Genomic DNA, 27221 nt, shown 5'->3' with positions numbered 1-27221 from the left:
TGTTTTCAAGCACCTTACTTTGGGGCACTGAAACGCCCCTGACGTCATGGGGCCTGCGTGATTCTGAAGCTTAGGACTGTCACGTGGAGGAACGCAGAAACGTGAAAAGAAAAAAAAAAGGGTGACGGTGAAAAGAAAAAAAAAAAGGGTGTGGATTGCAAACCTCAGGGGGGAAAAATACCCAGATGCCTAAAAAGTATGTCCGTTTTTTGGATTAAAATTGGTTTATGTTAAGGTAGTCGGTACATTGTTAGAAGAAAAGAAAAACCTTCCAATAGAAGAGTTTCAGGTTGAGAGGTTTGTTGGGAAAACAGACCATTCAGAGTAATAGGATTGAAAGAACCGAGTGTCAGACCACAGATGGACAGAAAATGATATAAAGCGTAGACAAAAGAACAAGCAGGGAACCTGAGGGACATTTTTCTCCATTTGACGTAACTGTCATAGGCTGGCTTCTGTGTATACAGTATTTGGAATTAACTTGACAATAACTCTAACACTCACATATGGATAAACAGAACATGAATCTAAAGAGCTAGTTAGACTGGGCGCCGGTGGCTCATGCCTGTAATCCTAGTTACTCAGGAGGCTGAGATCTAAGGATCACAGTACGATTCCAGCCACTAAGCCACCTTCCCAGCCCCTTGTCTGTGAGGAATGTCCATAACTTCTTGTTCATGCAGGCCCAGGCTGAATTTGTTCTCTCCAGAATATGCACTATGCTTATAGTATTCCAGGAAATCACAAAAGATTTATTGGTCTCCTAACAAACTTTTTGCACTGATGTTTTTTTTTTTTTCCTTCATCATTTAAAGAAAAGGTAATAGTGATTTTTTAAAAGTACATTTATCAGAGTCATGTAGAAACCAGAGACTGAATAAAGTTGAAATAACAGTAAAATTAGTTTGAAAAACGGTAATAAAGAGGTGTGCTAAAAGGAAGGAACCTACTTCCTACTTCCTTTTTTTTTGGGGGGGGGGGGGTGCCAGTACATGGCCTTGAACTCAGGTTTTCATGCTCTTGCTTGGCTTTTTTTGCTCAAGACTGGTGCCCTACCACTTGAGCTGCACTTGAGCCACTTGTAACTTTTTTTTTCCCCCCTGGTCCTGGGGCTTGAACTCAGGGCCTGGGCTCTGTCCCTGAGCCTCTTGTGCTCAAGGCTAGTGCTCTACCACTTGAGCCACAGTTCCACTTCCAGATTCTCCTGAGTAGTTTCTTGGAGATAAGTCTCAAAGACTTTCCTGCCCAGGCTGGCTTTGAGCCCCAATCCTTAGTTCTCAACCTCCTGAGTAGTTAGCTAGAATTACAGGCATGAGCCACCTGCACCTGACCACTTCTAGCTTTTTGCTACCAAATTAGAGATAAGAGGCTGGCCTCAAACCAAAATCCTCAGATCTCAGTCTCTTGAGTTCCTAGGATTACAGGTGCAAGCCACCAGCCTCTGGCTTAGATCCTACTCTAACTTTAGTTTTTTTGGGGGGTGCAGTTCTGGGGCTTGAACTCAAGGCCTGGGCATAGTCCCTGAACTTTGGTGCTCAAGGCTAGTGCTCTAACACTTGAACTCCAAATTCTGTCTTTTTTTGGTCTCACAGACTACTGCCTGGGCTGCCTTCAAACCTCCATCCTCTATTCTCAGCCTTCTGAATAGCGAGGAGTAGAGGCATGAGCTATCAATGCCCAGCCTAGTAGAACAGAAATAATGCTGAGTGTCCTGCTGGAAATGATCATTGTTCTGCCCCTTTCATATAATATTTAAATTCATACAATTATGACATTGAGCCTATAAGAAAAAGGAGCACAAATTAATCATAAACTCATCCATGTGTAGTTTGTTATTATTCCTTAGCTCTTTATTAATTAACTGTATACTAGAATAGGTATAGACTGATAAAATATTTTCTCTGTTTGCTAGTTTAGATGCAAAATCCACAAATATTCAAGTGGTTGTTAAAGAAGGAGGCCTGAAGTTGATTCAGATCCAAGACAATGGCACTGGGATTAGGGTAAGTAAAACTTCAGAGGAACAGGATATTTGTGTGCTTCAGGAAGAAAGTACGATGTTTGTGTGTTCTGTAGGAAAAGGCAGACCTTTTACTATTCTGATAACTGTAGATTTTTGTATATGGGAATTGCTGACTGAAAAATTCAACACCAACAGTCATTATATATTGTGTACATATTCTATGCTGGACATTTTATGGGATAGTAGTAAATAAAATGGATGGTGCTTCCATTTTAATAATGGGATAAAAACAATAAACAGGCAGAACATAAATAGCATGTCAATTAGCATGGGGAGTGGGATGGGATGCAGTCTCAATGCTTGGAATGCTTTAATATGGATATGTTATGTAAGGGGAGTACTGATGCAGATAAGGAACCAGTCATGAGACTATTAAAGGAAGAGTGTCCCAGGCAGGGAGAACAATAAAGGCAAAAGCCATGAAATAGAATCATATCTAAGATGTTTAAAGATCAGCAAGGAGGCCAGCGAGAAGAGCAAAAAAAGAGTAACAAGATAAAGTCTCAGAGAGAACATATTAGACCTCATGGATAATCTTTGGAATTAGTAAAATCTTTAGCTTTAACTGTGATTGCACTGAGATACCACTTGAGGATACTGCTAGAGGGCTTTTTTTCCCCTCCCATCTCTAGGATGTTGAAGTTTGGGCCTTGTGCTGGCTAGGGAGGTACTCTACTGCTGAGCCACACTGCTAGCTTTTTTTGACTGGTTATTTTTTAGATAAATTCTTGCTTCTGGCCTAAGTGTAGGTTCTCTCTTCTGGCCAGGTGTGTGCCCAGAAGGTGATTTGCCTATTTTAGACTTCCTGTCATTAGATAACAGGTGCATGGCATTGTACTCAACACTCAATTGAGAAGAGGGTCTTTTCTACCCAGGCTGGCCTCAAACCACAGTCCTTCCAAGCTCAATCTCCCAAGCCACTGGCCCTTGGTCAACTAGAGTGTTTTAAGCAAAATAGTACATATTGGGTGAGTTTTATAAAGTGACCTTTTGTCTTCTATGTGAAAAATAGACTCCCAAAGGTCAGAGTAGATGATGATGATGCCTAGGACTAGTTTGATTGCAGTATAGATGCAATAAGCACTGAGACTCTGAGTTAAATCTGAAGGCAGCAAGTACTTTTCAGAATTTGCTGGTATAGGGTGTAAAAGGAGAAATCAATGATTTCAAACTTTTCCCCTATGTAAATTATGAAAAGAATTGCCATTTGCCAAGATGGGAAATACTATGGAAGAAATCAGTTTAGTGGAAGAGTGAGAAGTTTATTTGTGGGTATGTATGGGTATGTAAATCTAAGATGCCTTTTAAGATGTGCTTGAGTCTGGAGTGCAGTGGAGAGACTTAAAGGCAAAAATCTCAGACTTGCCACATTTTAATACTATAAAAAATCATGGGAAATGCAAATATAAGCCACAATAAGATACTACTTCACATCCATTAAGATAGCTGTTATCAAAAACTACTAAGAGAAAAACATCTCGACATGATATAGTGCTATATAATCTTCAAATTTTTGTTAAAATCTCATTTATTGGAAACCATGCATTTAATAAAATCTTTTTTTCTCTTTTTTTTCTTTTTTTCTCTTCTTTTTTTCTTTTTCTTTTTCTTCTTTTTTTCTTCTTCTTTCTTTTCTTTTTTTTTTTTTTTTTTGGGGGGGTCCGGTCGTGGGGCCTGAACTCTGGGCCTGGGTGCTGTCCCTCAGCTCTTCAGCTCAAGACTAGCGCTCTACCACTTGTGCCACAGCGCCACTTCAGGCTTTTTTCTTTTTGCTTATGTGGTGCTGAGGAATCGAACCTAGGGCCTCATGCATGCAAGGCAAACGCTCTACCACTGAGCCACCTTCCCAGCCCAATAAAATCTTTTATGATTCTTCCAGAAAAAAAGATAGCTGTTATCAATAAAATAAAATAACAGGTGGTGTTGAGAAAGTAAAGAACTGATGGCAATGTAAAATAGAGTTAACTATTATAGCAAATAGTATGGTGATGCCTCAAAATTTAGAATTATTATATAGTCCAACAATTCCATTTCTATCAGTGCCAAAAAATGGAAGAAAAGACTTAAGTGGACATTTGTGCTTCATATTCATAACAGTATTACGTATAGTAGTCTAAAGGTAAAACCAACCATGGTCAATCAGCGGATGAATAAACAAAATGTAATACACACACACACACACACACAGAACAATATTGAGCCTTAAGTAAGAATGAAATTTTTCCTCTTCTTTTTTTTTTTTTGTCAGTCATGGGGCCTGAACTCTGGGCCTGGTTGCTGTCCCTGAGCTCTTCAGCTCAAGGCTGGTGCTTTACCACTTCTAGCTTTTTCTGCTTATGTGGTGCTGAGGAATTGAACCCAGTGCACATAAGGCAAGCACTCTACCACTGAGCCATCTTCCCAGCCCAAGAATGAAATTTTGATACTTGCTTCAACATGGTTTAACTTTGAAGACATACTAAGTGAAATAAATCAGTCACAAAAGTACAAATACTATACGAAGCTCCTAAAATAGCCAAAATTCAGAGACAAAAAGTAGACTGTCATGGAGTGGGGGGAAAGAGGGAGAATCTAGAGTTATTGTATAATAAGTTCAAAAATTCAGTGTCTAGAGTTATTGTGTAATGAGTACAAAAATTCAATGTGGGTTACGATGCAAGTTTTGTTTCATAAATTTTACTAAACTTTAAAAAGTTACCTGGAGATTGTGTGTGTGCGCGCATGCGCGTGTGCGTGCTGGTATTGAGCTTTGAACTCAGGCATCATGCTTCCCCTCAGCTTTTTTTTTTTTTAATACCCCGCCTCTCCCTCCCCCCCCCCCCCCCCAAGCTTTTTCACTCCAGGCTGGCCCTCTCCCACTTGATCTTCCAGCTCTACTTCAGGAACTAAGATTTGTCTGCCTGGACTGGCTTTGCATTTTTTTGTTTTGTTTGTTTTGGAGATGCTGGGGTTTAAACTCATGGCCTTGTGCTTGCTAGGCAGGTGTTCTACTACTTGAGTCATGCCACAGCCCAGGTTTTTTGTTTTGGCAGTACTAGCAGTTGATATCAGGGCCTCCCACTTGCTAGGCTGATGTGATATTACTGAGCCTCACCGTTAGCCCCCAGCCCAGGTTTTCTAATTTTAGAAAAGGCCATAAGCCAGGCCTTGCATATGGCTAAATGAGATGTTGAAGAGAATGTGGACAGAGAAAAGGTGTAAGGATGAAGTCCTGAGTTACTCCAGCGTCAGGAGTGGAGATATGAGGTAGAAACAGCAAATGGCACTGGAAAGGAAAGGGAAGACATGGAACTGGAGGTGTGGCCCAAGGGGTAGAGTGCCAGCTATGAGTGAAAAAATTGAGTGAGAATAGGGGGCCGGCCCTCAGTTCACGCCCCAGTAAAAGAAAGGAAAGAAGAGGAGAGAATGGAAAAAGAGAGTGAATAACTTTGTAACACATGGTAAGTCTATATGAAAGCAGCATAGAAAAACAATCAAAGCTTATGACCAAAGGAGAAGCAGGGAAAATAGACTTTGTAGGTAGGTAGAGAATAGCAGGAAGGGTGTTGCTAATAAAAGGGAAAAGGAGGTTGAATATTGTTGAAATAGATTATTTGCAACTATGAAAACAAAACAAGGAAACTTGTTGAAGATACTATTTTTTATGGTGGAGTGTGGACAAGAGAATGTGGTAGAGGGAGTAAAATTGATTAGAATATAGTATAAATATGTAGAGATGTAACAATGAAACACTTTCCCCTCATAACTAATATAAGCCAATTTTTTTTTTTTTTTGGTAAAGGAAGAAAACAAGGACAGTGTGACAGTGTAGTAATTCTGGATACCAAGTGAGAAATTACTACTAATTTGTAAATCCTTCTCCGAAGGAGAATTTCATGTTAGATTAAATCAGTGAAATGGAAATTCAGAAAGATTTGGCGAAATGAATAACATAGTTATTACTCTTTTTTTGTACCCTATAGAAAGAAGATCTGGATATTGTGTGTGAGAGATTCACAACAAGTAAACTACAGTCTTTTGAGGATTTAGCTAGTATTTCTACCTATGGTTTCCGGGGTGAGGTAAGCTAAAGCTTAAAGGAATGTATAAACATTGCGATTACACTATCATCTGTTAGCATGTATTTCTCAACAGAGGTAAATGAGATTAGCCATTCTTTACTTGCTAAATATATCCAGATTTGAATGAACTTCATTAAATTTAGCTTTCTAGTTTATAAACTGAAAATTGTTCATAAATTCTTTATGCGTTATCATAAACTATTTTGTGAGATCTTAGGTATTATGTGTCTCTTGATAGAAGTACTGAAAATCAACTATGAAGCTTTCTTATAAAAAGTCAAATATGGGAAATGGTGCTGTGGCTCAAGTGGTAGTGTGCTAGCCTTGAGCTGAAGAGCTGAGGGACAGCGCCCAGGCCCAGAGTTCAAGCCCCACAACTGACAAAAAAAAAAAAAAAAAGAAGAGAAAAATCAAATATGATTAGATTAAGTCTTAATTATAGAAAATACAAAGGACAGGAAAGCATAGTAAATGATACAGAGATTAAAAAACTATATGACAAGCCAGGTGGCTATAATACTAGCTATCTCAGAGGGCTGAGGATCTCAGAGGATCAAGGTTCAAAGCCAGTCCAGGCAGAAAAGTTGGTGATGCTCCATTAGCAAAATAACCAGCAAAATGCCAACTGAAGTGGTAGAGCACCAGCTGAGAGAAAAAAGCCCAGAGAGGTCAAGGCAGCCAAGTCAAGCCCTGGTTTAAAAAACAAAAGCAAAAACTACCTGACAAGGCTTTGAACCTGTAAGCTGCAAGGGAAGGGAATAGGAGCTATAGATAAAGAGAATATCACCCAGCTTGACAAGGAAGATTTATTAAGAGATTTCTTTGTGCTAGCTAGAGTTCTCAGCACTATATATTAGTTATTTCTTTTGGTAATAGCGGGGGGGTGGGCGGGGCGGGCAATAGCTGGGCACAAGTGGCACATGCCTGTAATCCTAGCTACTCAGGAGGCTGAGAGCTGAGGATTGCAACTCACTACCAGCCTGGGCAGGAAAGTCCATGAGACTTTTATTTCCAATTAACCACCACAAAATCAGAAGTAGAGCACTCGCCTTGAGCTGAAGAGCTAAAAGACAGCACCCAGGCCCAGAGTTCAAGCCCCACAACTGAGAGAAAGAGAGAGAGAGAGAGAGAGAGAGGGAGGGAGGGAGGGAGGGAGGGAGGGAGAGGGAGAAATGTGATAATGGGCAGAAGGAAATGAACCCAGGCACTTTTACTCAAAAGTCTGTGTTCCTTTATACTTATTCTACCAGTGAAATCATCCCTGAAGCAGTAGGACCATCTGCTGTGTCATGTGATATGATATTCTCTCCTCCTGCCATGGTGTAGTATTGTCCTCTGCATACTTTATGTTCTTCCTCATATGAGTTGCTAAGGCATGTATATTTGGTGGGGGGGAGGGGGGGAAGGCAGTCTTGGAGCTTGAACTCAGGGCCCGAGCTTCTTTAACTCAAAGCTAGCACTCTACCACTTGAGCCCTGGCGCCATTTCCAGCTTTTTCTGAGTAGTTTATTGGAGATAAACTACCTAGGCTGCCTAGGCTGGCTTCTAACCACAATCCTCCAATCTCAACCTCTTGAGTAGCTAGGATTACAGGCATGAGCCACCAGCACCCAGATTATTTATATTTCAATGATGAAAATTATATAACTGGAGGAAATTGAGCTATGAGCAAGTAATCTCTAAACCCAAGTCATTCCTTTTTTTGTTTGAGACAGGATCTTATTATATAGTGCAGGCTGATTTCAAATTCCTAGGTTCAGGCAATTCTGCCTCCCAAACAGCAATGTTCCTTTTTTATACAGTGAACCTGCCTTGGTGTTTGCATGCCATCACACAGATGGCATCCTAGCTCAGCTGTAAAGTTGCATCTTTGCATACTATGTGTAGTATCCTTTGTGTGAGATGAAAGACATAACAGATCCCAAAGAAAACCAGTTTCAGAGGTAAACTGAAAATATGGTCACTGGTTTGGAAATATTTTACTGAGATTTGAAATAAAGGTGTCTCACTTGCCCTATCTAGTTTTTTTTTTTTAGAGAGAAGCCAAAATAAACTTTTTGTTGTAGTAAGTTTATCATTTTAGGTATTTGTTATAGTAAAGGAAAGCTCCCTAACACAGTATCTTCCTTTCTACCACATGAATTAGAGTTGCTGTTAATACACTGTTTGGTGTGCTTCCTTTGATATTTTTATTTATTTATTCATTTATTTATTTTGGGTCCGATCGTGGGGCCTGAACTCTGGGCCTGGGTGCTGTCCCTCAGCTCTTCAGCTCAAGGCTAGCACTCTACCACTTGAGCCACACGCCACTTCCGGCTTTTTTTTTTTTCTGCTTATGTGGTGCTGAGGAATCGAACCCAGTGCCACAGGCATGCAAGGCAAGCGCTCTACCACTGAGCCACCTTCCCAGCCCCCCTTTGATATTTTTATGTATATTTTGATTTTATTCGTGTTGATGCTACAGATTTCATTTTATATCCTTTTTTAAAAAAAAAATCATCTAAGTGCTCGTTGTTGACACAGGTTAACATAGAGAGAGAGGTAGTTTGGATAACCCATTGATGAGATGACAACAGTGGGGGACCCAACCCATAATTTTCTTTCATCCCATTTCCTTTTTTATCCCAGGCATTGGCCAGCATAAGCCATGTAGCACATGTTACAATTACAACCAAAACAGCTGATGGGAAGTGTGCATACAGGTATAGTACTTCTGAAAGGTACCTATGCTTGTTCTCAATGTAATCCTACCTAAATATTGGTGTAATCTGTTTTTGGTTGAGATTTTGATGGAGTTTTCTTTCCTTCCTATAGATAAATTGATAATCCACAGGGATGACTATTAGGTTGTACTTTTACTTCATGGCTTCTGAAATGATAAGATGCAACATGCCTAGAATCTAGCCAGGTGCTTATTATATGTAGGTAGTCTGAGTAAATGGTAACAACTGGTGTTACTTCTACCCCTTTGCCCTTCAGTAGGTTATCCCTTTGGGCTGATTATAGAACTGTGAGTAATTCACTGAAGACTCACCATCAACTGTCCCCTAAGCTACCAGTCCCCTCCAATTCCTACCCCAGCTTCTGCATATCTGGGCTGCTTGCTTTTCAGTAAATGGCTGCTCGCTGGCAGCTGTGCTGGCACTTTTTCTAGAGACTGATGAATAGCTTTGGAGTGGAGCAAAAATAAGATTTAAAGTCAAAATCATACCTTTGTTTTTATAAGCATTGGCTGTTCACTAGTTGAAGTCAGGTAATACCTAATTCAGGCCAAAACAAAACAAGAACAAAAAGGAAAAAAAAAGCATACACACAAGCATACAAAGGATTTATTTAAATTAAATTTTATTTTTGCCAGTTCTGGGGCTTGAACTAATGGTCTAGGTACTGTTCCTGGGCCTCTTTGCGCTCAAGGCTAGCACTCTACCTCTTGAGCCACAGCACCACTTCCAGCCTTTTCTGAGTTTATTGGAGATAAGATTTTTGCAGACTTTTCTCCCCTGGCTGGCTTTAGACTCAGCCCCCTGAGTAGTTAGTATTACAGGTGTGACCCACTGGCACCTGGCTTTTTTTTTTTTTTTTTTGCAAATGATTTTATTGAAATTGAGTAACTAATAATGTATTTCTGTACTGAGGCCCACCCTCCTCAATCCATTTTCCACTATCTAGAAGCACAAAGCTTGCACAGTAATTAAAAGAAGAAAATAATTCTTTTATCGTTTTTTTCCTCCTTTCTTCTCTGCCAAGTGGGGAGCTCTAGTGCTTTTCCTTGACCAGTCTTGCAGGGGGAGAATACTATAAGGGAAAGGTGATTGGTTCCTTACTTCTCAAGACTGCAGCTCTAGTGTGTGGTTTCTTACCATAAAATGGTCCTTCCCAAACTGGAGAGAAGGGGCTGGTGCAAATGTAAGAATTAGAATAGGTGGCTTGAGACAGCTCCACCATGGGCACAGGCATCCACATCCTGTCCTGGCCCTGGCCTGTCCTCTCTTATCTGAGGGGAGGTCAACAAATGGTTGTGGTGGGAACGGATCAGCCCAGCCCTGCCTGAAGGGAGAAGCCTCCCACACCAGTCTTCATTCCTTTTAACAGCTGGTCAGCTGTTCAGCCCAGAATGCGAACAAATGGCAAGTAGGCCGGAAGAAGCAAGCTGATGCTGGCCCCACTTCTGTCCTATACAGGAGGAATCCAGTAGCAAACAGCTGAAATGCTCCCATTTAGGGGAGTAAGAAAAGTGAGGGAAAAGTTTCCACTGAGTTCAGCTTCTCTTGCTCTCCCAGTAACTGCTAATGGGGCAGGGCCGCCGGCAGGCTTGGAAGAATGCAAGCCAGGCAAGGGCCAGGCATTCCTGAGCAACATATGGCCTGCCATGCTTCTTGAAGAAGTAGCTGGGAGGGTGGACTGGTAACTGATTAACTTTCCACAGCCACCAACCCACTCCTTGCCTACAAATAGCCCATTGCCCTGTTAACACCAGAGGACTGCCTGGCTCACAGCTGAAGGTTCTAGGCCAAGCGAATTTATTCAGGATTGTGGCCACAGCCTGGACCTCCTCAGTGGAAGCCAGGCCTGGAGCCTGGGCTGCCTTGCTGGGACAGTGGGTGCTGGAGTCTGCCACCCACCAGCCTCCAGGAGGGTTCGAGGGAAGGCGGAGGGATCTTACCACCTCAGCTTGGCCGCGCATTCTTGGTGAGGATTGTGTCCTCATAGAACTCATGACCCAGATCCCCATTTCGTCATAGAATGGGATACCAAGGGTGACCCCGCGCGGGAACTGCCCCCCCAGAGCTTGCTTAGTGCCCGCCACCTCCGGGCCGCTGGGCCGCCCCCCGGCCTCTACCGCCCGACTGGGCGAGGGGCCGCGTTGGAGCCGTCATTGGAGCTACCGGAGCCCGAGTTTGGGCTGCCGGCCTGTGACATAACCTGCTGCCACCGGGTTCTCACCTTGCAGTGGACGCCATGTCCTGGCCATGCTCCTGCTCCTGCCCCTGCTCCCGCCCCCCGCCCCGTGCCCGGCCCCGTGCCCAGCCCCATGCCCGGCCCCGGCCCCGTGCCCAGCCCCGTGCCCGGCCCCGTGCCCAGCCCCGGCCCCGTGCCCAGCCCCGGCCCCGTGCCCAGCCCCATGCCCGGCCCCGTGCCCGGCCCCGGCCCCGTGCCCAGCCCCGGCCCCGTGCCCAGCCCCGTGCCCAGCCCCGTGCCCGGCCCCGTGCCCAGCCCCGTGCCCAGCCCCGGCCCCGTGCCCAGCCCCGTCCCGGGCCCGGGCCCGGGCCCGGACCCCAGCCCCGTGCCCAGCCCCGGCCCCGGCCCCCGACCCTTCCCTGCAGTGCAGCCACCGCAGGTCCTACCGCCGCAGGTCCTACCGCCGCCGCTTCTCCTACCGCTGCCGGTCCCGCCGCCGCCGGGGACGGCGGGCTCCTAGAGAACAGTTCGTTACCATATACATTGTAAGTTCAGTTCCGCCTGCCCAGCCCTCAGGCTCGAGGAAGTGGCCGAATTCAGGGGGCCACTTCAGAGTACGCCCCATCGATCCCGAGACTCGGGACCACAACCAAGCAAACAGTTGTGAGCTAATGGCGTCCAAGATAGCCTGGGATATCTTGTGGCTTTGGGGGTCATGCTCTCTGACTCCCCAGAGCCTCTGCTGTCTGCCTGAGTGGCAGGGTGAAGTCTAGAGCCATCATCTTAGAATACAGGGACCTCTCCATGTGCCCCAGCCCTCCCATCCCCTTCTCTACACATTCCAAGCCTTGTTGTCCAACACTGTTTTCTTTCATTATTAAATGGTCCTTCCTGCTGTCTCTACCAGAAACTCCCCAAAGCCCCAGTCACAAACACAAGTTGAACGGGTTTCTTTACTAGAATACTTGGCACATTACACTGTAGATAACATTTTATTCCCTAGCCATGTCAAGAGCTTTCTAATACCATTCTTTATTACCAGAGCCTCTATAGGCCTGGTATGTGGTAACACCTCAACAAATTATTGCAGAATTACAGAAACATTTACTTTTATATCAGGCAATGGCAAAACTTATTAGCTCAGAAATCAGCAACTAAAAAGCAAGATTTGCTAGAAGAGCAGTTTTTTTTTAAATTTTGTTGTTTAAATTGGTATTTTTTACTTTAGTCCAAATAGGATGATTATGGAAGTGTAGTAGAAAAGTAAAATGATAAATAAGACTATCTATAATGGTTTATTTCAGTTGGGCCAATAATGGTATAGTCTTCTTATTTATTTTTTGATAAGTGTGTATCTGTTCCTGTTATTAATAAATCCTTGTATGTTTTCTGACTAGAGCAAGTTACTCAGATGGAAAGCTGCAGGCGCCTCCTAAACCATGTGCAGGCAACCAGGGTACCCAGATCACGGTAAGAGGAGTACATGGGAATGTGAAACTTGAAAAGGAGCTTTGTATAAATATTAAAACAGAAAAACAAAATTAGCTCTGGGGTATTAATAAAATTAGCTTTTGCCAGGTACTGGTGGCTTATACCCGTAATCCTAGCTACTCAGGAAGCTAAAATCTGAGGGTCATGGCTTGAAGCCAGCCTGGAAAGAAAAATCCATGAGATTTTAATCTCCAGTTAGCTACCAGAAAGCTGGAAGTGAAGTTATGGCTTAAATGGTGGTAGCACATTATCCTTGAGCAAAACAGCTAAGGGCCAGAACTTAGGCCCTGAGTTCAAGCCCCAGTACAAATATGTGCATGCACACACATACACAGTCACACACAAAGAATTTTTACTAGTTAATAGAAGCCCTAAGACACCAGCCTGTGAGCAAGAAAAGTGATGATTGGGTCTTGTGGTATGGTAGCCTGTCCAGCTCCTTGTGTTTTATAAGGGGCTGAAAGATTCTTTACTGGTGTGGCTAATTACTGGCAGAATAGTTGGTGGCACTAAAAATACAAGATTGATCCAGAGGAGTAGTGGAGTCCCAGTCTTTTCACTCAGTAGTTGCATGTCCAGGGCAGTTTCCCATCTAAATGGAACAAAGACAACCTATTCACCTACCCCAAAGGGTATGGAGTGTATTATTCATTAGCTGTAGGAACGCTCTTATGCTACTTTATTTCTATAGTGCCTTGTTATCTTTACATTCTGTTATCCCACAAAGTGCTCTAGTGTCACATTTTGGACCCTGCCCTCATCTACCCCAGCTGGAATACAAACTAGCTTAGCTTAGTGTAGTTTAGCTTCTTTTCTTTTTGGGGGGCAGGGGTGCTAGAGATTGAACTCACTGTGTCTGGCCCCACTTTAACCTTTTTAAGACCCAGGCATGCTAGGTAAGCAAGAGATAGCAATACCTGTGTATTTCCCAGTGCTTGTTGGGAGGGAACCTTAGGGTCACCTCAGGGTGACCACAGTGTAATTTCTAAGAAGTCCAAATTATTTTGTATTTTACAGTTGTCCTTACTTTATCCTTAGTTTAAAAAACATACATGGGGCTGGGAAGGTGGCCCAGTGGTAGAGTGCTTGCCTTGTATGCATGAGGCCCTAGGTTCGATTCCTCAGCACCACATAAGCAAAAAGAAAAAAGCCGGCAGTGGCGCTGTGGCTCAAGTGATAGAGCACTAGCCTTGAGCTGAAGAGCTGAGGGACAGCGCCCAGGCCCAGAGTTCAGGCCCCACGACCGTACCCCCCCCCCCCAAAAAAAAAACAAACAAACAAAAAAAGTTTGAAAGACTCCACTTCATCCAGTGGCTCGGTGTGGTGGCACTCAGTTTTTATTCCCAAGTTACAGAGGAAGCACAGTGGCTGGGTATAGTGCCTTGTTCCAGTCCAGGCAGACTAAGCATAATGCAAAACTCTGTATTGGAAATAACCAAACCCAGAACGGGACTAGTGTAGTAGCTTAATTGGTAGAGCAACTGTATAGCAAGCATGAGGCCCTGAATTAAGACCAAAAAAAAAAAAAAATCCCCCCAAAATCTTTGAATACCAGATTACATTGTAATTAGTACTTTATTACTATTACTTTAATTTTGTGTGTCTCATTAAACTATAATTGTCTTGCAAGATTATGTCTTAACATCTATCCTCATATTCTTAACACAAAGCAGAGAGCATGACACAAAAGGTAGCCTGTTACCTGTTTGAGAAATCAGTGAATGACTACAAGAGGCAGTATCTTTCAACTCATTTGTTAATGCTGCTGTGTCTTTTGCCCCTCCTCCATTTAGTACTTAAAAGTGTAAGTACTTAGCTGTGTTAGATTTACAACCCTAAGACCAACAGTGGGCGGATAGTATGAGCCATAGGTTTACAAGAAAATCAATCTTCTCTTCAGGTGGAAGATCTGTTTTACAACATAACCACAAGAAGGAAAGCTTTAAAAAATCCAAGTGAAGAATACGGCAAAATTTTGGAAGTTGTTGGCAGGTACTGTTAAAACTCTGGGAGTGGACCTCTGAGCTCTGTTACCAAAGGAAAGTATTCTAGCACTCAAGAATTAAGAAAAGCTAGGCAGCAGTGCCTTCTACCTATAGTCCTAACCGCTCAGGAGGCTGAGATCTGAGGATTGTGGTTTGAAGCAGCCAGAGCAGAAAAGTCTGTGAAACTTTTAATCTCCCATTAACCATCAAAAAGCCAAAATGGAGCATGCCTTTAGTTTAGGTCCTGATTCCAAGTCTTAGTACCAGCACATGCGCGCGCACACACACATACACACACAAACACACACACACACACACACAAAGTTGTGACCTAGATTCAGATAGCAAAACTAGCTTTATGTATACTGATCCATTCAAGGTTCAGTCATCAATCCTGAATTGTTCTCATCCCTAGAAAGGAACAGTCAGTCGTCAGCAAGGTTCTTTGGTAACAAGCAATAAACTGATCTCCAGTAGCTTGAATGGAAAGGAAATTTATTGGAAGGGTAAGAGTTCCCAAAGAGGAAGAAGTACGAATAATTGCAAGAACTAGGGTGACTTCCAAGATTTAAGTTCATGACACTTACTGTTTTTATTTTTTCCTGACTGCTCTGGAGAGAGTATCTAATTGGTCTAGCTTGTGTGCTTGTGTCATAAGATCATGTGTTAGGAGCTCTGGGAGATTTCCTGGATGTCAGACTTAAAGTACATGTCAGATGGAATGGGATAAATATATTTTCCCAGAAGCTTAGAGGTTACTACTGGAAGGAAAGAGGATTCATAGCAGATAAAAGCAGCATTATTATAGCCAGAGTAGACTGAATTTATTCCTATGAATGGCTTCAACATGGACTCTGAACCCACAGTTTTGAATTTTTTTTTTATGCCAGTCCTGGGGCTTAAATTCAGCCTGGACCTTGTGTCTGAGCTTCTTTTGCTCAAGACTGGCACTATCACTTGAGCCATAGTGCTACTTCTGGCTTTTTCTTTTTATATGGTACTGAGGAATCGAACTTGGGGCTTCATGAATGCTAGGCAAGCACTCTACCAATAAGCCACATTCCTAGCCCTCAGTTTTGAATTTCAATGAGAACATATTAACCTTTCCACATTTGCCCATAGTAATATGTCACAGGTTTATGTGTCAAGTTTGAGGTGGCTATTCTGGTTCTAAGTGTGGTAAGTGGAAAATTATTTAATAAATACATTTGGTAGACAAAGGAGTAATACATAAATTACCAACCATGAAAAAACTCGAGATACTGGAACAGGACATTGGGGCCAGGGAAAAGCAGGAAGGAAGAGTGTATAGTGATGGCTCTAAGAGAAAGTAGAACAGTGCAGAGGTTAGGTCTGCTTGGGCTGTTTGAGACACCATGAAACAAAAAGATGATGGTGAGAGACTTGAGTCTAGCCATCAGCCTGTTAGGCAGAGAGGAACCTGTGCTTTGACCAAGTCACATTTAACACTGATACATCCACATGTCTTTCCATAGGTAAAATAGAATGAGCCAAGATGTTTTTGTTTGTATATCTGGTTAAATCACTTTTTCTTATAAGTTCACTAGTTTATTTAACTAAAAGGGGAAGTCTGAGACTACTGCTCATTTGGCCAATCTTTGCTTACCTCTTTTTTTTTTTTTCCCCAGATATTCAATACACAATTCAGGCATTAGCTTTTCAGTTAAAAAAGTAAGTTCTTGACTTATGGGGGATGTTTTTGTATTGTTAAATGAAAAAAGAAGGACATGAATGGTTTGCCTGTCATGGCTGTGAGACAGTAAGTCACTGTGTCTTCTTTTCCCTTTATCAGCAAGGTGAAACAGTAGCTGACATCAGAACACTACCCAATGCCACAACTGTGGACAATATTCGCTCCATCTTTGGGAATGCAGTTAGTCGGTATGTTGATAACCTACATACAAAAAAGATTTTTGTATTGCCTGCCTTGATTTATCATCCCATTGCATTGCTTTGGAATCTATCAAAATAGTACTTAAGAGATTGTTTTAGTTCAATATGTGGGCTTGTTTTCATGTATCAGATTTGTGGGAGGGCTGTGTGTGCGTGTTCACGCGCAAGTGCACGCACACACATTGGGCCTGGGGTTTGAACTTAAGGCCTAGGCAACTACCCCTGAGCTTTTTTGCTCAATGTTTACCATTTTAATCCTAGATCCACTTCTGGCTTTTTTGGTATTTAATTGGAGCTCCATTTTACCTAGTAACTTTAAACGTTTTTTAAACTAAATTTTTTGGACTCAAAATTAGTTATCAGCCAGAGGCCCACTCCTGTAATCATAGCTACTCGGAGAAAGACAAACCTAGGCAAACTAACTCCTATCTCAATGAAAACAAACTAGTCTTAGTGGTATATACCTGTGTCCCAGCTCCAGTCTGCCTGGGCAAGAAAAGTGAAACCCCATTATTTAGCAGATGGCGATTGATGCCTCAAAAGGAAAATACCGGGCGTGATGGGAGAAACTCTAGGGTCAAAGAAAGGAATATTCAGAAAAGGTTCTTTGAAGAACGAAACCCTTGACATGTTTAAGATAAATAGGGATTAACTTACTGCCAATAAATTTATTCTGCCACCTTCAGGCAGAAATAATTGTGGCTCATCTGAGAATTAGTTCTTTATCTATTAACTCTTCCTCCCCAATAAACATACTCTGGGGAACACTATATTGCACCCCAACTATGGTGCTATTGAGTATAGTAAGGAATTAAATCTTTGGGATTTAATTAGTAGAAATATACAAAACTTTCACAAGAGTAAGGTTTCAGAGCTTAGACTAACTTTGGCAAACACTGATTGAATGGGAAGGCAGGTGGGAGGCTGAGTGGATGAGTGGATGGATGGATGGACAGTTGGATAGACAGACAGACAGATGAATACATTCAGAGGATCTCAATGAACCTAATTGTTGTGTTCCTTGTTTGCCAAATTTAGTTTATAGGAAAGAGCTCCTTATGCTGTATTCTCATATCATTTGAATTTTCCTATGCTCTCAAAAACCCCAAAATTTCTTTTTTCTAACCAGAGAGCTGATAGAAGTTGAGTGTGAGGATAAAACTCTAGCTTTCAAGATGAATGGCTACATATCCAATGCAAATTACTCTGTGAAGAAGTGCATTTTCTTACTCTTCATCAACCGTAAGTGAAAACAAATTAGGTGGAGAAATATATACATACCGAATTTTATAGCACCCTGGAAAAATTTCTAATTGAGAGATTTGGTTTGGGTGATACCGAGGTTTGAACTCATGGCCCTACACTTACTAGGCAGGTTGTCTACCACTTGAGCCATGGCCTTCGCCCTTTTTAGCCTTATTTGTTTCAGTTAGTCTCCTGTTTTTTATGAGATTGGCTTTGGACTGTGATCCTCCTGCATAACTAGGGTGACAGATGCACACCACCATGCCCATTTTTTTTTTTTTTTTTTTTTTTTTTGCTGTCTTGCTAACTTTTTGTGCAGGCTGGCCTCAAATTTCTATCCTCCTGATCTTTGCCTCCAAAGTAAGTGAGATTAAAGATAGGAGTCATTGTACCCCACTTCTAATTCACAGGTTGATTACACACATTGAAACTTTTGCCAAAGTTTGATTTGGAAGCATCTATAATTTTTGTTCTAAATCTCTGTTTCAGCCCTATGATCTGTGCTTATTCTTTTACAGTCTGATTCTCAGAAAAGGGTACCTGTTGGCATTAGAGTCTTTACAAGCAGGGCCTAAGCAGTTCTTCAGAGATCAAGAACTACCCTTGGACATTGCACAACAGGAAGAGATCGTTGGCATTAGGCATCGTCATTAAAGAAATTGAATACTGAGGCCCTTGAGATCTCCCTTGAGATTTTCCTTTTTTAATTTTTTAAATTTTTATTTATTTATTTATTTATTTTGGTTGGTCGTGGGGCTTGAACTCTGGGCTTGGGTGCTGTCCCTGCACTCTTCAGCTCAAAGCGAGCACCCTACCGCTTGAGCCACAGCTCCACATCCAGTTTTCTGATGTTTAATTGCCTGGGCTGGCTTTGCACTACAATTCTCAGAGCTCAGCCTCCTGAGTAGCTAGGATTACAGGCATGAGCCATGAGAACCTGGCTTCATCTTTGTCTTATATATTCTTTATTGCTTTCGAACATGTCATAATAATTTTATGGTTTTTGTTTTGTTTGCTATTGAAAATGGCATATTCTGCTCTTCCATTTATAGCAATAAGTGACTTTAAGTATCTCAGATTACACATGTTTTAGAGCAGATGTTCAAAGTAATATAAGAATTGTAAGGAAAGAGCAAGGTTCTGTTCATTTTACTTATCTTAGCAGAGCTTTTTTTCCTGCTCTATTAGGAATGATTTATAGCTAATATAAAATAAAACTTGTTTCATATATGACTCAGAAAAAAAATTTTTTTTTCTGCTTATGTGATGCTGAGGAATCAAACCCAGGCTTCATGCATGCAAGGCAAGCACTATGCCACTGAACCACCTTCCCAGCCTCTCAGAAAATGTTTTTATAGTATGGTGCTGGTGACTCACACCTATAATCCCAGCTACTCAAAAGGCTGAGATAGAATTATAGGGACTCGAAGCCAGCCAGAGTAGAAAAGTCCTCAAGATTCCCATTTCCAGTTAACCAGCAGGACACCAGACCTGAGTCATGGCTCAGTGGTAGAGCACCAGTTCAGGGCAAACTGAGCAAGGTGCTAGAAGAAAAAGAAAGGAAAAAAAAGGAAAAGAAGAACAAGAGAGAAAGGGAGGGAAGGAGAAAAGGAAGGGAGTGGGAAGGAGGGAGGGAAAAGAAAAAATGGTTTTTCATTACTTTTTTCCTAACTGTGAAGGATAACTGCTTTGAAACACACATTTTGGCTGACAGAGCAGACAAGCAAAAGTCAGCATGTCATCTGACTGGCCTGTATCTCTTTTTGGTGGAGCTGTATAGTACAAATTCTAATTGACAATGCACAGAATAACCAGATTCTTATGCATGCCACTCAGTTACACAAAGTGTAGGCTCACCTAGGTGTAGGGCCCATAAACGACTTAGGAGAGGCAGACTTCAGCTGTCTTGCGGGTACTTATACTTGTGGCAGTTTATGTAGTCAGGACACAGTTAGAGAGTACAACATCAATACAATCCTCTGGAAAGAGGTGGGGCAGCACAAGCCTGATTCTTCCTGCCTACTTCATACTCTGGGCTGGACAGTTGACCAGCTGGGTCATTTCCTAAATTACCTAATACATAAAATTCAAATATTTATACTGCCCCAAATTCTGGAAATCTCACTCCTACCCTTCATTACTCAGTATGGTACCCTCTTGTTGCAACTCCCTGAGCAAAGTTAACTGCTCTCTTCTCTGCCAGTTTAACACACATTTCTGTAATAGTGCCAACCACTCGGGGCTGGAATCAGTTTATTCACCCTCATGGTATCTTCTAGCAATTGGCATGTATGGTAGGCATATGTGTCTCTTCAGAATGAAAAATTTGAGAGCTGAGGTCATACTTGGAGCTTGGTGAAGATAAAACTAATCCATTTGGGCTACTTGAAGGATAGAAATTATTGCCCCTTTTCTTCTTGTGTGATAAGAGTTCCACAGTTATAAGAGATGCTGAACCATGGTATTAAGTGAAGAGGATGTTTATCCTCAGAGCTCTGCGGCAGTCCCCCTGGAGGACTTCTTCCATAGATGATGTCATGGCTCACCCCTAACAATAGTTTTGAGCTGATTACTTTGCTTTTTTTTAGATCGTCTGGTAGAATCAACTTCCTTGAAAAAGGCCATAGAAACAGTATATGCAGCATATTTGCCCAAACACACACACCCATTCCTGTACCTCAGGTAATGTAGCATCAAACTGTTTACCCTCTAAGACTCATAAGATAGGACTCTTTCTTCTCTCCATCTGTAGAGGCACATAATGCTTTTCAAGTCCCATAGCATCTTATAAGTTATTAGTTGCTTAAGTATAGTAGGTTCCTCCTCCCTACTAACATAGTTGCTTCCAAAGTTGGCATCTTTGAATGTCTCTGTTGTTTTTTTTTTTTGTCGGTCATGGAGCTTGAACTCTAGGCCTGGGTGCTGTCCCTCAGCTCTTCAGCTCAAGACTAGTACTCTACCACTGAGCCACCTTCCCAGCCCCATGTCTCTGTTTTAAATGCATGAAAGATTTATTCCTATTGAGTGCCCGTGGCTCAGGCCTGTAAGCCTAGCTACCTCAGGAGACTGGGGTCTGAGGATTGCAGTTCAAAGCCAGCTGTCTTGTCAGGTACTTATACTTGTGCCAGTCTATGTAGTCAGGACACAGCTACAGAGTACAATAGCAATACAATCCTCTGGAAACAGGTGGAGCAGCACAAGCCTGATTCTTCCTGCTTTCACACTCTGGGCTGGACAGTTGACCAGCTGTCATTTCTTAAATTATTTAAGACATAAAGCCAGCACAGGCAGGAAAGTCCATGAAACTCTTATCTCCAATTAGCTACCTGAAAACCTGAAGTGACATTGTGGTTCAAGTGGTAGAGTACTTGGCTTGAGCTTAAGAGCTAAGGGACAGTGCCCAGGCCCAGAGTTCAAGCCCCATGACCAACAAAAGAAAGAAAGAAAAAAGATTTATTCCTCTAGCTAGTTCTCAACTCTCCTTCCTTCTATGTAATGTCTTCTGAGACCTTACAAGCTGCTTTGATTTTATTAAGAACCCTAATTAGAGTGATTCAGAAAAATTGGGCTGAATATGAAATTTAAAGAACAACTTGTTGGCTTTTTAATTTCCATTTTTAAATTATATTTTGTGATTGTATAAAAAAATCACTAAATGCAAAAACATTCTAGATGTTAATAAAATTCTGTTATTTTCTTAATTTAAATAAGCCCCTCTTTTACTATTGTTTATTTAAAAAGAAAGAACAAAAGAAAATAGTCTGGGTGCTGGCAGGAAGTTGAGATCTGAGGATCTGAGACTCAGGATCTGAGACTCTTACTTATGTCAAACTACTCAGAAAAAGCTAGAAGTGGAGCTGTGGCTCAAGTGGTAGAGCACTAGCCTTGGGTACAAGAAGCTCAGGGACAATGCCTTATTCCTTAGTTTGAGCCCCAAGACTGATTAAAAAAAAAAAAAGGAAGGAAAGAGAAAGGAAGAAGAGGGAAAAGAGGAGGGAGGAAAGAAGATGCACAAAACAGAAATTATGTCAGTCTCTCCTCCATGAAAGAGATGGGCTTGCTGATAACCCAGTCAGAGGGAATCGTATGTATTACTGGCAAAGGAATATTCTGTCTCTTCTCACAGGTAAAAAGCACAATTTCCCTTCATTTACTCACTAACTTAGTAAAACTTCACAGAGAGCCTCCACTATGTGGATGATAGGAAAGTGAATAACAGGCCCCACCCCTTCAGAACAGCTTGTGGGTATAGTAGAGAGATGTGCTCAGAAGGCTCTGAATATTCTTTGTGCTGGAGCCAGTGAGAAGGCTGGAACAGCTACGGTTTTCCCAGCATGAAGTCTTTCGTTCCGTGTCTTAGCCTGTTCACTGATTGCTCAGTAGTCTGTTTTAAATAATTTAGTAGTCATAAATAACCATAGGAGGTGTTTAAAAAAAATTAAGATGCCCTGCCCTAAAAGAATTTCAATCTAGGGATCGATTTATAGGAAGTCTCTTTCCATTGTTGCTATTCTGCTACTAGCTTGTCTTTAAAAACCCTTCACTTTTGTTATCACAGCATAACAAAATACCATTCTCTTAGTAACAGAGCTATATTTACTTGTGCAGGGCATGGTTCATACAAAAATGCCTTATGCTGAAACCTTAGCTCTCCTTCCGCTGAAACCTTAGCCCTCCTTCCACTGCAACCTTAGCCCTCCTTCCACTGCAACCTTAGCCCTCTCAGCAGAAACTGTGTCAGAAAGAAAGTTAATTTCTTTTTGCTCCAGTTTTGATTGAAATGGGAGGATGGGTAAAAAACATGGCTCAGAGTAGTTTTCAGATTCTAATAGAATTATTGACTCCCTTATGTATTCCCTTGGGTAGTAAACTGGTCACATTAGCTCATTCCAGTTTGTACTAGTTAAGATCTAAATAGGAGATAGAAGACCATAGTTAGAACAAGAGAAGTTTAATAAAAGAATTGTAAACAAACATTTGATTAATAGGGAATTGTGTAGTAAGAGGTAAGTGATGGGACGAACAGGTGTGGGAGCAGTCCCTTGCCACTCTACTGTCCACCTCATCCTCAGGCTAAAATTATAGTAAGTGAAGTAAGCCAGGCCCAAAGAAACATAGGTCCCATGGTTCCCTTATTTGCAATAACTACTATATGTCTGGGACAAGCAGAAAAGTTCAGATAAGATGATGTTAAGCTAAATGAACCCCAAGATAGGGACACAAGTGGTTTTTTCTTTCTTGCTTCTGTTTCTAACATATTTATAAGGTACCATGTGATTTTTTTTGTTGCTTTGTATGTCCTTCCCCCGTTTTCACTGTATTTGATGTTGCTATAATTTGGGCGGGGGAAGGGAAAAAACAAATTGTTTAAATAGGGATACAGGTTGACCCATTGCAGCAATGAGATGTACAAGATGCTATGTTGAAAAACAAACTTTACAAATTAGGTGGGGGGTAGGGGGCATGGGGTGGGGAGGCAGGAGGAGGGGGGAGTGTAGTTGAGGAGGTTGAGGTGGAAGGGAAGGGATGGTAGGGGAAAAACAAAGGAGGAGGCAACAATTGCTTGATAAGAAATGTCCTCATTACCTTGCTCATGTAACTGTAACCCCTCTGTACAGTATTTTCACAATAAAAAACTTATTTTAAAAAAAATTGTAGGGGCTGGGAAGGTGGCTCAGTGGTAGAGAGCTTGCCTTGCATGCATGAGACCCTAGGTTTGATTCCTCAGCACCACATAAGCAGAAAAAAAAAAGCCGGAGGTGGCGCTGTGGCTCAAGTGGTAGAGTGCTAGCCTTGAGCTGAAGAGCTGAGGGACAGCGCCCAGGCCCAGCGTTCAGGCCCCACGATTGGAACCCCCCCCCCCCCCAAAAAAAAAAACAGACAAAAAACAGTTGTAGCCCTTGGTAAAGAGAATGAATGAAGCTCATTCTCTAGCTCACTGCATAGATAAAAATGAACAAAATGTCCCCAGAACTATTACCTTTAGGGGACAGCCATCCATAATGAAGCCCCAAATGCTGGTAGGCTGCATAAAAATTGTGACCCACATGTATCAAAAATGGCATAGAAACCTCTTCCTTCTTTTTGTCCCTCCTGCGCCCTCTGCTGGCTTAGTTTCACATCACAAAATTCCTTTACTGTAGAGCAAGGAATGAAAGATGAACTTGGTATGTGTGTGTGTGGGGGGGGGGGGGGGCGGCAATAAGCGGATAGCTAGTATGGGTTCTGAATTGACTCTTATATTTAAATGGAGGAAAGATCTTTTGTATCTGTTTTTGTTTGGGGCCTTGTATAATTCTGAAAAGTAAGTAGGGGATAGAATCATGGTTTCCTAATCATTAGAGATGAGAAAACATCCAAAGAAGTTAAGTGACTTGCTTGAGGTTACATCATAAGAAATTGTCGAATGATGATACTAACAACTACCACACAATAAGTGTGCCACATGCATGCTAAGTACTTTACAGAGTTTAATCCCATTATAAATCTGTGAAGTAGATAGTGTATTATGTCCACTTTACAATACACATGAAATTGAAGCAAAGAAAAGTCATGTTACTTACTTCCCAAGTTGTGTTTTACCCACTGGCACTTGGCCCCTCCCCAAATGGAGGTTTGTGGGGTTTTTTCCTCCCATCCTTCGTGATCTGAGGAATTACCTTTTCCCTTTATTCCTGCAGTTTAGAAATTAGCCCCCAGAATGTGGATGTCAATGTGCACCCCACAAAGCATGAAGTTCACTTCCTACATGAGGAGAGCATCCTGGAGCGGGTACAGCAGCACATTGAAGGCAAACTCTTGGGTTCCAACTCTTCCAGGATGTACTTCACCCAAGTAAGAACACATCATCTCTGCTTTCTCTCTGGACTTTTGCCACTTGGAAATGTGCCCTATCAGACATGACAGCCCAGACCTTTGTTTTGTGCTTTAGAGCTTTCTTTGTATTACTTTGATAGTTTTTTTTTTTCATCTGTAAAGTAAGCAAGTTGGAGAACATGTTCCCTAGTGTCCATTCCAATTCTGGGATCCACAGTGAGAGGATACTGTCATTAAAAATGGCACTACAGTTAAAGGCTAGCTTGTATAGAAAAGTTCATAAGACTACATCTTAGTGAAAGAAACTGAGCCTAGTGGTGTACACCTGTCACCCTAGCTACATCTGGAAGCCTAAAATAGCTAGATTATAGTCCAGACATAAGCCTGAATAGGAAGCAAGATGTCTCAAAAATAACCATGGTGAGACAGGGCTAGAGATGTGGCTTAGTGGTAGAGTGCTTCTAAGTGTGAGGCCTAGTACTACCAAAAATTAAAATTAAAAAGGCAACCCTGGAGCTATAAAAATGGAAATATTGTCCCCAATAAAGTGCACTATTTCTACAGATAGAAGTGGGCTTTTGTGAGGCTTTCTTTTTCTTTTTCTTTTTTTTTTTTGTGCCAGTTCTCGGACTTGAACTCAGGGCCTGGGCACTGTCCCTGAACTTCCTTTGCTCAAGGCTAGCATTGTACCACTAGAGGCACAGCACCACCTCTGGCTTTTTCTGTTTATGTGGTACTGAGGAATCAACCTCAGGGCTTCATGAATACTAGGCAAGCACTCTACCACTAAGCCTTGACATTTTCTAGATAGGTACTCTATTATTTGAACCATGCCTCCATCCTCCTTTAAGAACATTCATAGTTATCTACCTGGAAGTCATCTGGGTGGGTGCAGCTATATCATCCTGAGACTCATCAACCTAGAGATGATTGGAGCATAGACGACGTGGACATTCACATGCTGCTGCTGGTAACACCTGAAAGGGACAAGCAGGAAGCAGTCAGAAGAAATTCTATCTGGACACCAGTACTCATTTCTTGTTATTTTGGCTGGGCCTCTGATAGTATCATGACCCTCAGGTATTGTAGAGGTAATAAATGCACAAATTTTGCAGTATGTATAGATGAGACAGGACACCCATTCCCTTAGGATGGCCAATGTGTCTAGTAAGAGCAAGCTCTTAGAGCAGTATCTTTTAGGTCAGAAGCACCCACTGTCATTTGGTTTTCTACTTGTTGCTGTTATTGCCCACTTTGTCTCCGTGTCTGTCCCTTTCTTCTTCTTACTCTGCCTCTGTCTCAAATATGCATTGAGACTCCTCTCTGTGAAAGGTATTATTTAATGAGTGCGCTGACTGCCCCCCACATGGGTTCCTGCCTTCTCAGAAATGCTCATAGTCACCTAGAGAGCGCATCCTAATGGAGAGAAAACAGATTTGGGAGCATATAGGAATCTTGTCCTGAACTTGGGCGGTTAGGGAAGAGAGAGAAGGGACATAGAGGATAGGGCCTAAAGACTTACTAGGAATTACCTGGGCCAAAGGTGCAGGACTGATGGAATAGTGTTTCCAGCAGGGGACCAGCCACGAAAAAGGCCTGGGGTACAAGCAAACAAACACAAAAACATGTTTGAGGATCTGAGAGTTGAGTGTGGTAGGTCTGGGGTTCAGCACAGTTGCCATAGAATTTCCTGTATCTGAGTCCTCCTCAAAGCAGGAGGTCATTCTTGAGTGGTGAGATCTGGGCATCTAAAACTTTCCAAACCACCATCATATGCAGCCAGGGACAGCAGTGTGTGTGTGGGTATGGGCCTGTTGATATTGAGGCCGAATTGAGTGACTTCCATCAGGATAAAGAGTTCAGATTTCAACATGATGGGGAATTGTAGATTCTGATTTGCATTTTATAAAGAGCTCTCTGACCACAGTGTCAGAAATAGGTTGAAGAGGAGTAACAGAAACCCACAGTGATTTGAGGAAGTGACAAGTGTGATATAGGAAGTGGTTTTATTCACTAATAGATGAGGGTTTCAGATTGCTAGACCTTGAAGTAGGTTGGTTGGTCAGAAGAGAGTTGAAGATGCAGAGTATATTTTTTCATAGGGTGATTGGTTGTCCATTGCCATGTTTGAGAGACAGATAAGGAAGACACTTGCCAGAGAAATGAAGTGAGTTCTATAGCTCCACAGGGAAAAGAACTTCTCAGCTTGCTTCTTTTGTCTCATCCTGGATCAGTCTAATGTATTTAGTCAGCTTACATTTTATTTTGGGGTAAAACTCTACAGAGTCCTGAGTGGTATGTCTTCAGAGAAAGACTGGATCAGAGAGCTTGTCTCTGGTGTTACAGTATACCAACCTTTTGAGCTCCTCACCATGGAATATGGATTCTCCATTACTCATGGGTGGGCAGGAGACCTTTTCTGCCAATAGCAGCTCACACTGGCTTTTGACTTTTTGGCTGGGTAGCCACCATACTTCTGGTGCCCCCTGTGCCTCTACCCATTCCCAGGGCCAGTACATCAAAAGCTCTGGTTTGCAGAAGCCTTTTGATTTATGAATTTGGATCTCTAGGGTCTCTTGTAGGTTTAGACTTTAAAATTACTATCTGTAAAGTATATATGTTGATTTCTACTTCCTGAAGACTACCTGTGGATCTTACCTATGTATATTAAGTGAAGGTATTACAAAGGTTTTTTTTTTTTTCTTTTGTTTAGTTTGCATTAGTTATACAGAGGGAGCTGAGCGCCAGTAGCTCATGCCTGTAATCCTGGTTACTTACACTGAGATC

At 42.1% G+C, this 27221-nt stretch overlaps 1 protein-coding gene across 4 annotated transcripts in view; it reads left to right on the top strand.

Annotated features, from left to right (window-relative positions):
- Window positions 1–27221, top strand: part of Mlh1 (mutL homolog 1) — a 51693-nt gene that overhangs the window by 680 nt on the left and 23792 nt on the right. Inside the window, exons 2-11 of one of the 4 annotated variants that reach the window (XM_042666518.1) lie at window positions 1913–2003; window positions 5986–6084; window positions 8713–8786; window positions 12381–12453; window positions 14375–14466; window positions 16109–16151; window positions 16273–16361; window positions 17503–17615; window positions 20207–20300; window positions 24299–24452. In XM_042666518.1, coding sequence (XP_042522452.1) covers window positions 1913–2003; window positions 5986–6084; window positions 8713–8786; window positions 12381–12453; window positions 14375–14466; window positions 16109–16151; window positions 16273–16361; window positions 17503–17615; window positions 20207–20300; window positions 24299–24452 — 922 coding nt within the window. Of the gene's footprint in view, window positions 1–1912; window positions 2004–5985; window positions 6085–8712; window positions 8787–12380; window positions 12454–14374; window positions 14467–16108; window positions 16152–16272; window positions 16362–17502; window positions 17616–20206; window positions 20301–24298; window positions 24453–27221 lie in introns of those variants that run through there. The other 3 variants (XM_042666519.1, XM_042666520.1, XM_042666521.1) reach the window with 3 other exon arrangements.

This window comes from Dipodomys spectabilis, unplaced genomic scaffold (assembly GCF_019054845.1).
Source record: "Dipodomys spectabilis isolate Male_0828 unplaced genomic scaffold, ASM1905484v1 ptg000365l, whole genome shotgun sequence".
Classification (NCBI taxonomy): Eukaryota; Metazoa; Chordata; class Mammalia; order Rodentia; family Heteromyidae; genus Dipodomys; species Dipodomys spectabilis.
The sequence above is the reverse complement of the archived record's forward strand: the minus strand, read 5'-3'. Positions and strand labels throughout refer to the sequence as shown.